This window comes from Leopardus geoffroyi, chromosome A1 (assembly GCF_018350155.1).
Source record: "Leopardus geoffroyi isolate Oge1 chromosome A1, O.geoffroyi_Oge1_pat1.0, whole genome shotgun sequence".
Lineage (NCBI taxonomy): Eukaryota > Metazoa > Chordata > Mammalia > Carnivora > Felidae > Leopardus > Leopardus geoffroyi.
The window spans coordinates 173,434-185,748 of record NC_059326.1 but is presented as its reverse complement, the minus strand read 5'-3'; the positions used below and the strand labels follow the sequence as shown (position 1 = coordinate 185,748).

The following is a 12,315-nucleotide window of genomic DNA, read 5'->3' as shown; positions in this document are numbered from 1 at the left end:
GACAGCTCTGGGCTTACCCCCATGGGCCTGGGGACAGTGGCACTCACCGATCTGAGAAGGTACCCACAGGGCAAGGCAGGGGCACTGCTGTGCCCACCGGACAGAAGTGGCCTGGAGGGCAGGGGCCCCCTGCCATGGCATGGATGCCTCCGTCAGGGTGGGTGACTTCAGCTCCTGCCCAAAGTCAGAAGTAGGTGGGATCACAAAATAGCCCCTCCCACACCGAAACCAATCACTCAGTAGTCCCAGTCTCGCCCACCCTCTGTAGAGGACATTTCCTGAAATACAGTAGCAGAGATTAAAAACTGGAGTGACATCACCCTTGACTGCCCAGGCAGCTCCAGCCCAGGGTCCTGTCCAGTCCTGGCTCATCACAGGGACAGCGGGTGGGGCCCCAGGCGTGGGGGTGGGGCACAGAGATGTAATCAGAAATTACCTGGGCAGACTGCAAAGGTCAGGAGAAAGTACAGGGGTGCCAGCATGTGGCCTATTCTGGAGAAAGGTGGGCACAGGACAGACCAGGAGGACTGGGGGCTCCACACCCAGCTTGAGAAGCAGAGTCTGAGCCACTGAGTGAAGGCCTCTGGGACGCTTGTTTTGGAAGCCTGTTCCCTTCTTGGCCAAGTTTGTTATTTCTATTTGCACCGTTATGACCCTTTATGAGCTCATGGAGCACATAATCTATGGGTAATAAACTCTAAGAAGAAGAAGGATAGGAGAAGTTAGGAGAAGAGAAAAAAAAGTATGTGTGATCCTGGTTTTGTCACTGCCCCCAAGCTGGCAGGTTTACCTGTGGAAGCATGATGTGTACACATCTGCGGGCATGTGTGAGCATAGGAAACACGTGCAGTGCATGTTGTACCAGCAACAGGCAGGTGAAGGAGGAAGACAGAGTAACAGAGTTTTAAACATCTGTGGTCTTACGGTTTGCATGAGAGTTGTCTCCACACCCCTAAGGACACTGATGTCACAAGGGGGAGGATAAACAGTGGCTGCTCTTTGTGGGCTATCCTTGGACGAGGGAGGTCTGGGGTTGGGAGATGGTCCATAATCTCACCCGTGGGGCACCCCTGAGCCGGTGGGGGTGGGGGGTAGAGGTGCTGTCTGGCAGGGGCTGCCGGGCTGGTGCTCATCCCACAGCACAGTCCTAGAGTGCTGCCCATGAGCTCCGTGCTGGCCCTGGCCACAGAGAACCTGCACGGATGGCAGTGAGGTCACGATGGCAGGGTCTTGGGAGACGCAAGACCTCAGTGGGGTCACCAGCCAGGCCCCATCTTGTCACTGGAGGAAGGACAGGGAAGGAAGTCCTGTTCCCTGAGGCTCCCCCAGCCCAGAGGTTCCATGATTTGCGATCTCATAGCTGCCCTTATCTAGCCCCACCCTTAACTCACTCTGCCAGAAGGTCTCTTGATGCTGCCCTGGGGAGTGAGGTACAGCCAAGGTCAGGCCTGCAATGCTCCCAACACTCCCACCCTTTGAAGCAGGGCGTTGGATGGAGCCACTGCTCAGCCTGCCCTGCAAGAAGCCCAGTCCCATGCTGTCACTTCTGGGCCAATGACATGAGTGTCACTGAGCACACATCCTCACTTACGCAGGACCATGCCAAGCCCTTTGTCTCCTCCATGGAACCTGTTCTTCTGTATTATGGCCACTTCTTTGCCTCAGTCAAGGTAAGCATTTATTTACTGTCGTATCTAATTTTTACCTCAATGATACAAATTCCCATATTCTGTATTCTTATTGGGCACATGAGAAACTGAGTTAAGTGATTTCCCACAGCAAGGAATAGTGCCACTGGACTTCTGCCCAGTCCAAAGGCCCTGTCCTGGACCACCGTTCCCAGGGCCTCCTGTACCCTAGGCCATCAGAGAGAGGTTTCCAGTGACCTGCTGCTCCCCAGGCCCCAAAACACAGTTTTGACCTGACTCTCCAGGAGAAACCCCAATTTCTCCCATCTGTTTCCTCACCTGCAAAACATAGCCAACAGCTCTGGGCTGGGCTTTGGCCCTTCCATGGACTGGACATGTCCTGAGGGCAAGGAAAGGGGATGTGGCCAGTGCCCTGGGGACAGTAATGACTGGGAGGGCAGGTCCTCTCCTGGTGGCTCTCTTGGCCTGGAAAGTAAAGCATGTGTGTCAGTTTGTGGCCTTGCCCACCCTGTGTTGTAGATGGTTTCCACAGCAACTCTGGTCTGCCTTCTGAGCCAGCCCAAGTACCTGAGCCATTGCTGTGATGCCCATCTGTCTGGGATGTGGCCACCTGTGAGCTTTCAGGGCAGATGTGGCCCACAGAGCCACCATCTCCCCATGGGCCACTGAGAGGTGTCGGGGTCCACGCCCCTCCTGGGCAGTAATATCCTAGAAGCAGAGAAGGCATTGAGGCTGGTCTATTTTTTGGTGCTGGAGCTGTGCTACTTGCCTTCCCATCCATAAGGGTCCTGCCACACTAATAACAGCTTTGATGGCAACATGCTCTGTGGATATCCCAGATGAGCTATTAACTAGGTCCCTTTGAATGTACACCTTCAAATACGTGTTCACCATTTAGTCAAAGGGAGGCTGAGGTGGGTGGCAGGATGGTGGAGCAGAGTGCCTGAGTCTCATCCATCTGAACCTAAATTTCACTCCCCAGTGAACCCATGGATATTCTGTTGTACGTGGAACCCACCCCCCCCCCCCCCAATCCAGAGGCCCTTGGGGGAAGGTCAAAGTGTTGTCCCAATCACAGACAAGGTGATGGGCCTTCCCGGGCCAAGCAGGCAGAAGACTCTTCCTTAGCCTTTGGAACACCACTGCCCTTCCTCATCCCTGGCCCTTCTTTTCCTTCTCCTTCCCCCTCATCTAGGCCTCAGGACTCGGAACAATCCATTTAGAAGGGAAACCTAGTAGCTTCCAGCCTGCCTCCCAAGGCCAAGCCGAGCCTCACTGACCTGGGCACACTTCCCCTAAGCTCTCGCTAACATGTCTCTACCTCGGGAGCTGAGGGTCCTAGGGCCAGAGCCCAGGTGGCAGACCTGACCATCCTCTGCTTGGTGCTTTTCCTGCCGGGCCATCGGGGGAGATATGGATGCCCTCACCTGGTGCACACGGGCCCCTGGGGGCAGCCTGGCCTGCTGCAGCACAGAAAAACCCAGGTGGGCAGGGCAGGCACCAGCTCACATCCTGTGCCCCTCTCTCTGCATTCCAGGTGCCAACTGGGCAGGGTCTCTGCCTGGCATCCTTGGTGCCAGCAGGGCAGAAATGGCCAGCAGGGCAGAGGTCGCCAAAGGGGAGTCCCTCCTAGAGGAAGAGGGTCCGGTTGAGTTTTAAAAGTTGAGAAAAAGGGGTTCTCTCCACTGGGCTCCCTCATAGTCCTTCTGAACCCCTCTGTGAGGAGGCCTGCCTCAGTCAGCCAGTAGTGCACTCCTGCTTATTTACACGCGTCAACCTGACTTACGCCCCCCTCTGGGAAATGCCCTGGGAGTTTAACTTTTCAGAAAAATGAAATAAATTTTAATGTTGAGTAGCCTAAACAATCCCACTTCTCTGCCTATTTGCTGAAAGTGCTGCTACACTTGTGGTAAGGCACATCTGTCTGTCGGTCTTATCTCTCTCACTCTTACCTACGCATCATCTTTCAGTCATCTATGAGTCGACAGTATATCTACCTGTCATTGTTAACTGTCACCTATTATCCAGCTGGATGGTATTCCCTATCTGTGCTTAGATATTTTCCTATTACTGGGCCTTTGTGTTGTTTTGTGTTGTGCTTTTGCTGTTAAAATGTGTGGTGTTTTGAACATCTTTAACATATTTAAATGAATGACATTTTTTTCCCTTTTATGTTCTTTCCCACATGAGTATTGGATCAAAGGGTACAAACTGCCTTGAGGCTCTTGTCAACATGTTTCACGATTGCTGTCCGGCAGCCTGGGCCCAGGTGCGGCCCACTGGAAATGGACTCTATCCCTCAGCGGTGTCTTCTTAGGGCCTCAGCAACTGTGTTTACTTTTGATGATTAGTAGATGCATATTGTACAGAAATGGCTTTGGTTCATGTGTCTTAATTGTCAGCTCTGTTGTGCTTTTTCCTAACTGATGACTTATTTGTATTTGGTGGCTTTTTAGGTAAAAGCTGGAAACTGATATTAAATACTTTGGCCCTTCCACATTTTTATTGGCCATGTTTAATGGTTGCAGTTTTACTGGCTCTGTCTCTGCAACGTCCCACCATTTTTGCTCTGTTACCCCAAGAAGCCGTGAGCCCTAAAGGTAGGTACTGGTGTCCCCTGACTCCAGCCCAGGCCTCTGAGCTCAGGCCAGCCTTGCCTCCCTTAGGCCCAGGAGGGCCTGCACTCACCGGAGAGGAGGTGTTGGAACCAGGCCCACAGTGGTGCCCAGGACTGCATAGCCCCTGGGGCTCAGTGAGGCCTGTTCTGCCACAGAAGGCCCCAGGGCGGCACAGCTGGCAGTCTTCCACACGTGCTGCCCCAGGGGCCTCTCGGAAAGTGCCCTGAACAGAGAACGTTGAACTGACGTCAAGGACCTGGAGGCCAGAATGGGGCTCCAGGCCTGGGTAGCCTGGCTGCTCTGCTAGGAAGGGAACAGAGCGGGGCCCCTCCACCCTCACCCTGGACACGACAGGGCTGGGGAGGAGGAAATGGCCTGCTTGATGAATGAGCCTCCAGAACACACACACGAATGAGAGGGACTTACTTTTTGATAGACCAACAGTGTTTGATGGCAAAACACCCACCCAGTGAGGAATGTGATTAATTCACAGCAGATTTCAAAAGCAGACAGGAAGAGAGAATAGAGGACATCAGATCATTTGAAGAGGTGCGCATATCTTGGGGAGAAGAAGCCATGGCTACAGTGGGGGGTGGGGGAGATTGGAGGGTTCTGGAGCCTGGAGAACAAAGGCTGCCGCCCCCAGCCCCCCCCTGCTGGCAGCTCCACCTGAGTCTCTATCTTTCAGCTCCCGAGCCTCTCCCTCCCTCTCCCTGCTTCCCTCCCCCTTCCACAAGCCTGGGTTGCTTTGCCCCTTGTGACCTCTGGTCTAAAACACCACTATCAGAAATCAGCTTTGAGAAAGGGAGCGGTCCAGTGCTCCTCATCAGAGTGGGGCAGGAGGCAGAGGGCCGGCGTGTGGCCGTGTCACAGTGAAGGAGTGTCCTCCACCCCAACCACCGGTACAGGGCCGATGGCTCCAGAGCCTTTGCAGGCACAGGTGAAGAGATGCCAGGAGGGCTGAGGGGATCTTCTTACCATGGGACAAGGGATGGTCAGCAGGCCTGGGGCTGGGCAGTAGTGCCCGGGTGGACATGCTGTGGGGCGGGCCAGTTTTGTCTGATTGCAGAGCTTTCCTCCTGAGCACTTTTGGCACCAGAGATGGCCTGGACCCTGGAAGGAGGACTGGCAATAAGGTTGGTTTCTTTCCACTCCTCTAACATTTGGGCCAAGGCCGGCACATTGTAGGCATTCAGAATACATGTGGAATTGAACTGAGAATGCTGCTGGCTGGGACCCCAGGCTATTGTGTACATCTCCTTCTGAGGAGGGCAGGGCATGGGAGGGGCTCAGAGCAGGGCAGATGCCAGTAAAAGTGAGGTACTCTCTGAGCACCTGCCCTGGTCCGCAGGTTTCCAACGCCTGGAGGAAAGGGGCCCAGGATGGAGGCTGCACCTAGCCACCTCCCCACTTCCCTGACTGTAGGATCCTCCCCCTTCTGAGCCCTCTAAGGGATGGAGTCTGTTCTGGGAACACTTACAGAGAAGCTTCCAGCACCACAGGGCTGTGGAGTAGCAGTGCCTGGCTCAGGGCAGTGGTGACCTGCAGGGCAAAGCACACAGGCCACAGCCAGCCTTGCACCCAGACTCTGGTGGGAGGTTCCCCTGGAAAAGAAGCAGAGAGCAAGGAGTGTGGGTGCCCACAGCCTTCTTGGGGTGGAGCCGTGACAGCCACATGGGATCACCATTGATGGAGGGCAGGAGACCACCACTGTCTCCAGCCTCACCCTCCGGATTTAAAGGCCAAGTCCCACCCTGGCTGTAAACCCCTGGGTTATGCTGAGGATGTGGTAGGTGTGGCCCTAAATGTGGCCTAGATGGGACAGCGTATCGAGAGAGGTTTTAAAACCCGGCTTATAGGCTGATCGTCCTTCTATTAAAAGTTTGCACATGACATATCTGATAAAGGGTAAGTATCCAAAATAAATAAAGAACTTATAAAACTCAACACCTGAAACAACAAATAATCCAACTAAGAAATGGGCAGAAGACATGAATAGACTCTTTTCCAAAGAAGACATACAAATGGCCAACCGATACATGAAAAGATGCTCAACATCACTGATCATCAGGGAAATACAAATCAAAACTGTAATGAGATACCACCTCACAGCTGTTAGAATGGCTAAAATCAACAACACAAGAAATGACAGTTGTTGGTGAGGATGTGGAGAAAAAGGAACCCCCTTGCACTGTTAGTGAGAACGCAAATTGGGGCAACTAGTCTGGAAAACAGCATGGAGGTTCTTCGAAAAGTTAAAAGTAGAACCACCCTATGATCCAGCAATTGCACTACTAGGTATTTATCCAAAGAATACAAAAATACTACTTTGAAGTATATGGAATTTAAGAAACAAAACAAATGAGCAAAGGAGAAAAAAGAGAGGCAAACCAAGAAACAGACTCTTAACTATAGAGAACAAACTAATGGTTACCAGAGAGGAGGGGGGGGGGAGGGGGAGGGGGGCAACAGGTGCTGGGAATTAAGGAGAGCATTTGTCACGATGAGCACTGAGGGATGTATGGAATTGCTGAATCACTGTATGGTGCGCCTGAAACTAATATTACACCGAAGGTTAACTACTTGGGATTTAAATAAATTAAAACACAACCAAACAAAAAGTTGTCTGTTCCTCTACTTTGTTTATGTTTTTATGTTGGTGTGGTCTCTCGTTGGTCTGTCTGTCTCTCTCTGTCTTATTGTAAGTGATTTGTAATGGCCCTTATATAATAAGGCAGTAAGTAGATGGATGCTTGGCCTGACGTTCATATTGAAAACATCTCCCTGCTTGGTTGTTTGCCTTTTAACTTTGTTCATGATGCTGTTGAACAGAAGCTTGAAATAACTACCTTCAGATCCTGTGGTCTTTCCTCAATTCTTTCTGCCTTTCATGTCATGCTTCTTTTCCACATTCTGTCTGGTTGTAAATATTTATTTTAAAAAGTTTTAAAAATATTTATTTATTTTTAAGAGAGAGAGAAAGAGCATGAGCAGGGGAGGGTCAGAGAGAGAGAGAGAGAGAGACACAGTATCTGAGGCAGACTACATGGTTCTGAGCTGTCAGCACAGAGCCCGATGTGGGGCTTGAACTCAGGAACCGCGAGATCATGACTGGGCTGAAGTCGGATGCTTTACAAACTGAGCCACCCAGGCACCCCTACAGTTTTGTTTTTTACATGGAAATCTATATTTGGTCTGAAATTTATTTTGGTTACTACTGTTTTCACTTTCTACGTGAAGAATATGTATCACTTTTTCAAAATAAGAAAAATTCTTAAAGTTTACTCCGTGACCAGAGGAATAAGGGGCACATCTTCATAAACCAGTCAAATCAACAGAGAGAATTCCAGAGCGCCAAATGATAGCTGCTAAGATGTCAGCCAGAATTAGCTTCCAGAGTGCTTGGCCTTGGGGTGTGTTGTTCTTGAAGCAGCTTCTCTACTGGGGTGTGGGCACCTTACCCATTGACTCCAGCCCAGAGTGAGTTCTCTCCCTTTCAACATCTAGGGCCATGAGGGTGGGGGTGGGTCCCACTCCAATTTGCGACCCTGCATCTCAGCCCTGGCCCTTGCCTTTTCAGTTCCTATGTCTTATCTTAACAAAGCTATCAGGTCCTAAGGCAGCCCAGACCCTCATCTCTCTTTATAAATCCCTCGATGCCTGGCATAGTGCCAGGCTTCAGCCTGTACTTAATAAACATGTGGTGACTTTGAGGATGGCCATACCCTTCGGCCTCCCTTACCGTGGGCAGAGCACGGGCTTGGGGGCACCACTGGGGCAGAAGGCCCCTGGGGGACATGGCAGACAGTCTTCCATCTGGCTGTTGCCTGCTTGAGAGCTGTAGGTGCCTGCTGGGCAAGGGAACTGGGTGCCCCACATTGTACCTGTTTCAGAAAGAAGGAGGGGTCTCAGGAGGGAAGAGGGGGGCCAGGGCTGCATTATGCAGGCACAGTAGCTTCTCACCCTACTGCCTGGGGACGGTTCCTCAACAGAGGCCACTGGGGAAGGGGCAGGGAGCAGGGGGTGCCACTCACCTAGGACCAGCCTTGTCTGGACTCATACCCTGGGAATCCCCATTCAGGATGTTCAGCAGCTGAGCAGTCTTGGCCCTACTCTCAGGAAGGTTCTCTTGAAATCTAACCTTAGTATGGCAGGCTGGCTCATGGCTTTCTCTTCTGGCACTCACCTGTGACCTTGCAGAGCAGACCCTGGCCCCACTCACCTTGTGGGCAGTAATGCCCAGCTTTGCATGTCCCTGAGGGAAGCTGGGCTCCAGTGACACAGAACCAGCCCCTGGGACAAGGTACACACTCCTCGACTGCTGTTAGTCCAGTCTGGTTACTCCAGGTGCCTGGGGGACACTGGAACTGGGTCGGCCGTTTGGTGCCCAGAGGGCAATAATGGCCAGCTGGACAGGGGACGGGGGGCCAGTTTGGACTTCCAGTTCCTGCAAACACAATCTTGAATTAGACCCGGAGGAGCAGCACCCCCTCCAGCTACATCCCTCTGGTAAGTGGCAGGGACATGGGCTGGGGCCTGGCATTGGTGAAAGGGGCATCTGGGTCAGCAGCGGCCCAAGGCTACCTGAGGCAGCATGGTGGGAATGCAGTGATCTTCATGGTCCCATCCTCGGACACCCTAAGTGAGGTGAACCATGATCTTTGTGCGAAAACAAAGGGTTATGGGTCAGGGTCTATTTTCCTGGCCTTCCTTGCCTAGGAGTGGAGACGGTTCTTCACCCAAAAAGGCAGGGTCCAATAGGCAGCAAGGCTGCCTTTCCCCCTTTTCACTCACCCCTAGGACAGGCTACTCCCGAGGGGCAGACCTCACACTGTGACAGGTCGGAGAGGTTGTTGCGGCTGCTGAATGTCCCGGGTGGGCAGGCATGGGTGGGAGCATTGGGGCTGGAAGAGCCCACAGGGCACACATACCTACGACAACCAAGGAGCATCCATCAGCCTGGGTAGTCGCAGGGAAATCCCACTGTGCCTGCTGGCCTCTGTGGCTTTGTTGCAGTAACCTCCCTGTGCCCCTTTCTCCCCGTGGGAAAGACAGGAGTTACCTAGCTGCCTCCAGCTCATGTTCAGGCCCCGGTGCTCCTGGGGAGGGTCCTGGAGCCTGGGACTGGAGTGACACTGAGCCCTGATTGGGAGGCAGGGGCCCTCCCAGGACACGGAGGTGGGTGGATGTTTGCTGAATCCCCACCTGAATCTGAGGGTATGACTCCTGAAAGATGGTAGGGGGAGGACTCTGAGCCCCCATCCAGTCACCTCTATATCATTAAGAAATCAAAGTTCCTTACCCCGGTGTGCACTCTGCATCTGGCTGAGTCAGCCCAGCCTGGGTACAGGCCTTGCCTGCTGGGCATGGAACACAGTCTGTGGTTTCATCCTGGCCTGGATTCGGGCTAAATGTGCCTGGCTGGCATGGGATGGGTTGGGAGGCTTGGTTGGGGCAGAAGTATCCCGCTGGGCATTGCAGACACTGGCTGAGAACTGGGGAGAGAACAGCCCACATCACTGCAATTCTCTCCGAAGGACCTGCGTTGCTGGCCTCAAAAGGAAAACAATGAATGCTTCCCAGGCCCTGGTGGGTCTGATCCTCCTGTGGGCCTGGGAGTGCAGGGAGGAGGGTTGCCATCGGCATTTACCAAGGCGCAGGACGGGGGGGGGGGGGGTCCTTTCCTCTCCATGCAGAGACCAGTGGCTTCCTTGCTGTCTCAGTGCTGCAGGTTTCAGAGGGCTCCCACTGCCTCAGCAGCACAGCCCACAGACGACTATGACAGGGAGTCTCCTAGCTTCTCAAACTCCCATCTTCCTTTCTATAAAATGGGATTACAACAACACAACTTCCCAGGCTTGCCGTGACAACATTGTGCAATGTGACAGAGCCCCTGTGCAGTACTGGGCACCCGGCAAGTCTTCGTGAGTCCTAGTTTCAACATCGCAGCATCACAGTTCCAACACCCTGGGGAGAAAGGAAACTTTCCGGCTGCTGTGGCTCACACCAGACCTATCTTCACTTTCTTGGAGGCTGGGTCACTTTCCTAGTTCTGCTGTTTCTGTTGCTCTGTCTCAGTGTGGGACAGCCTCTGCCCTCACTCTGTCCTCACATGGGAACTGGGGTTCCTAGTAGGGAAGTTAATGTGTGACCACGGGTGATGCTGCTGGACACTTTGCTCCTCGCTCTCCAACTCCTGGGACCTGCAGAGGAAATGACTCCTTCCTACTCAGCTATCTCACCTGAGTGCCCACTTTGGCCCTATCCTCCAGGGGCTGGTTCTGGTGGGGGCTGGTCTTGGCCCTGGGCTGCAGAGGAAGCATCACACTTTCCTCCATGGCTCCGAGGAATGGCCCAGGGAGTTGGTGGCTTCAGAACTTCACAGAAAAGTAGCTGAGAGGCTCCGTCACAGAAATCTGTTTCCTTGAACCACTTACCAGGGATCCAGCCCTGTCTCCAGTTAACAGCCTCAGAATTGGGCAAAATGGAGGCTGTGAGGAATTTGTCCCTGCCTCTTTCTCTTCCTTTCAAAACCATCCAACATCCATCCATGTGGACTTCGGGGCATTCTTGGGGTGTCACAAAGTAATGAGACAGATGTGGGTTTGCACTGTGACCTCACTCTATGTGACCCCAGCCACTTAAGTGACCTCTGAAGTTCAGAGGGGATTATGAGCCCCAGATCATAATTGATGGTGTTCGATGGTGTTATGTGAGCTAACGCATGTGAGAACACTCAGTGCAGAGTCTGACACCCAAGAGGTGCTCCAGCCCCACCCCACTGTGCTTGGGCCTTTCCTCCCCTGCCAGATCAAACCTATACTGTGTTCCATGAGTCACAGACTCAGGATGTCAGAGCTTGGAGGGGCCTCAAGTGTCACCCAGCCCATGGCAAGTAAACTGGTGCTCAGAACTGTTGCAGAGCTGTGACAAATGGGAAGCAGGAAGATGTTTGTGGCCGTTTATATTTTACTGGAGAAATCCTGTATTGGCCTTTGGAGACAGCACTAAAAGAATAAGCAGTGGAGAGCTTGCAGGCAAGGGGAGAGAACTGTTTGGGCTAGGGGACAGGCAAGCGGGCAGTGAGACCTATTGTGTGCAGGGAGCAGTGGCCTAGGGCCCATGATGTGGTGGGTCTCTTGGGTATCCAGGGCCCCCCAACGCCACACACCATTATCGCTGATGGCAGTGGCCCTGTCCAAAGGCCAGCAGCTGGATTGGCAGGTGCCCTCCTATCTCATACAGCACTGTGTGTGGGGCTGAAGTTCAGGAGCCTCAACCCTGCCCAGGCTTGCCGGGGAGGGCATCAGCCCTGTGCTGTCTTGACACCTGGGTTCTGGTCCTGGCTTCGCTGCCAAAATTAGATGATCCTGGGGAGCGAGTGAGCTTCCTGAGCCCCCAAATCGTGACATCCCCAGGGTGGTCACAAGCTCTCCTCAACCACTACTGGCTGTCACAAGCACTTACGTGACGGTGCGTTGTGATCTGTGGTGGTGCATCTGGTGGTGCTGGGGCAGGAGAGGGGGAATATTCCCTCAGGACACTGAGTGGTCTGACCTGATAAACACGCCTTCTCTGCCCCCAGACTCATTCTTCCAAGGTAATAGGGGAAGTTGTTGATGGCAGTGATTATGAGGTCAGAAGCAACTCTTTCCTGAGCACTCAATGTGTGCTAGGTTCAGTGCAAGGTCCTTTATATAGATGTCTTGTCTGACGCCCACAGAAGCCTTATAAGGCAAATATTACTACTGAGGCTTAGAGAGGTCAAGGAACCTACCGATAGCCCATCAATAGCAGATCTGGATGTGTCCCAATTCCCACATGGTGTTCTCTGTCTGGGCTCCTGACCACTCCTCCCTTGTGCCTACCAGCACTTTCATTCTTCACTTTTCAACTGTTCGTTTCTTTTCTCCATGTGCTCAGTGCGAGTGGTTCCCAGCCACATGACCCCTCTGCCTTTAAACTCTATGTTGAACAATTTGGGCTGCCTTGAACCTCCTGCACATGTCCTGATTTTCCCAGCTGAGCAAAGACAACATGGGGCTCCC

At 52.9% G+C, this 12,315-nt stretch overlaps 2 protein-coding genes across 3 annotated transcripts in view; both read right to left on the bottom strand.

The window, feature by feature from the left end:
• The window catches only part of LOC123584362 (zonadhesin-like), a 65,676-nt gene extending 62,415 nt beyond the window's left edge, over positions 1-3,261 (bottom strand). Inside the window, exons 1-4 of the mRNA XM_045452230.1 lie at positions 3,077-3,261; positions 2,217-2,357; positions 1,968-2,114; positions 48-174 (exon numbers count right to left, since the gene is read on the bottom strand). Coding sequence (XP_045308186.1) covers positions 48-174; positions 1,968-2,025 — 185 coding nt within the window. The 5' untranslated portion in view covers positions 2,026-2,114; positions 2,217-2,357; positions 3,077-3,261. The remainder of the gene's footprint in view (positions 1-47; positions 175-1,967; positions 2,115-2,216; positions 2,358-3,076) is intronic.
• The window catches only part of LOC123584420 (zonadhesin-like), a 63,777-nt gene continuing 53,858 nt past the window's right edge, over positions 2,397-12,315 (bottom strand). For both annotated transcript variants that reach the window (XM_045452285.1, XM_045452369.1), the window contains 7 exons: positions 9,570-9,762; positions 9,062-9,198; positions 8,490-8,714; positions 8,010-8,151; positions 5,748-5,871; positions 5,246-5,380; positions 2,397-4,490 (listed from right to left, as the gene is read on the bottom strand). In XM_045452285.1, coding sequence (XP_045308241.1) covers positions 4,152-4,490; positions 5,246-5,380; positions 5,748-5,871; positions 8,010-8,151; positions 8,490-8,714; positions 9,062-9,198; positions 9,570-9,762 — 1,295 coding nt within the window. In that variant the 3' untranslated portion in view covers positions 2,397-4,151. The remainder of the gene's footprint in view (positions 4,491-5,245; positions 5,381-5,747; positions 5,872-8,009; positions 8,152-8,489; positions 8,715-9,061; positions 9,199-9,569; positions 9,763-12,315) is intronic.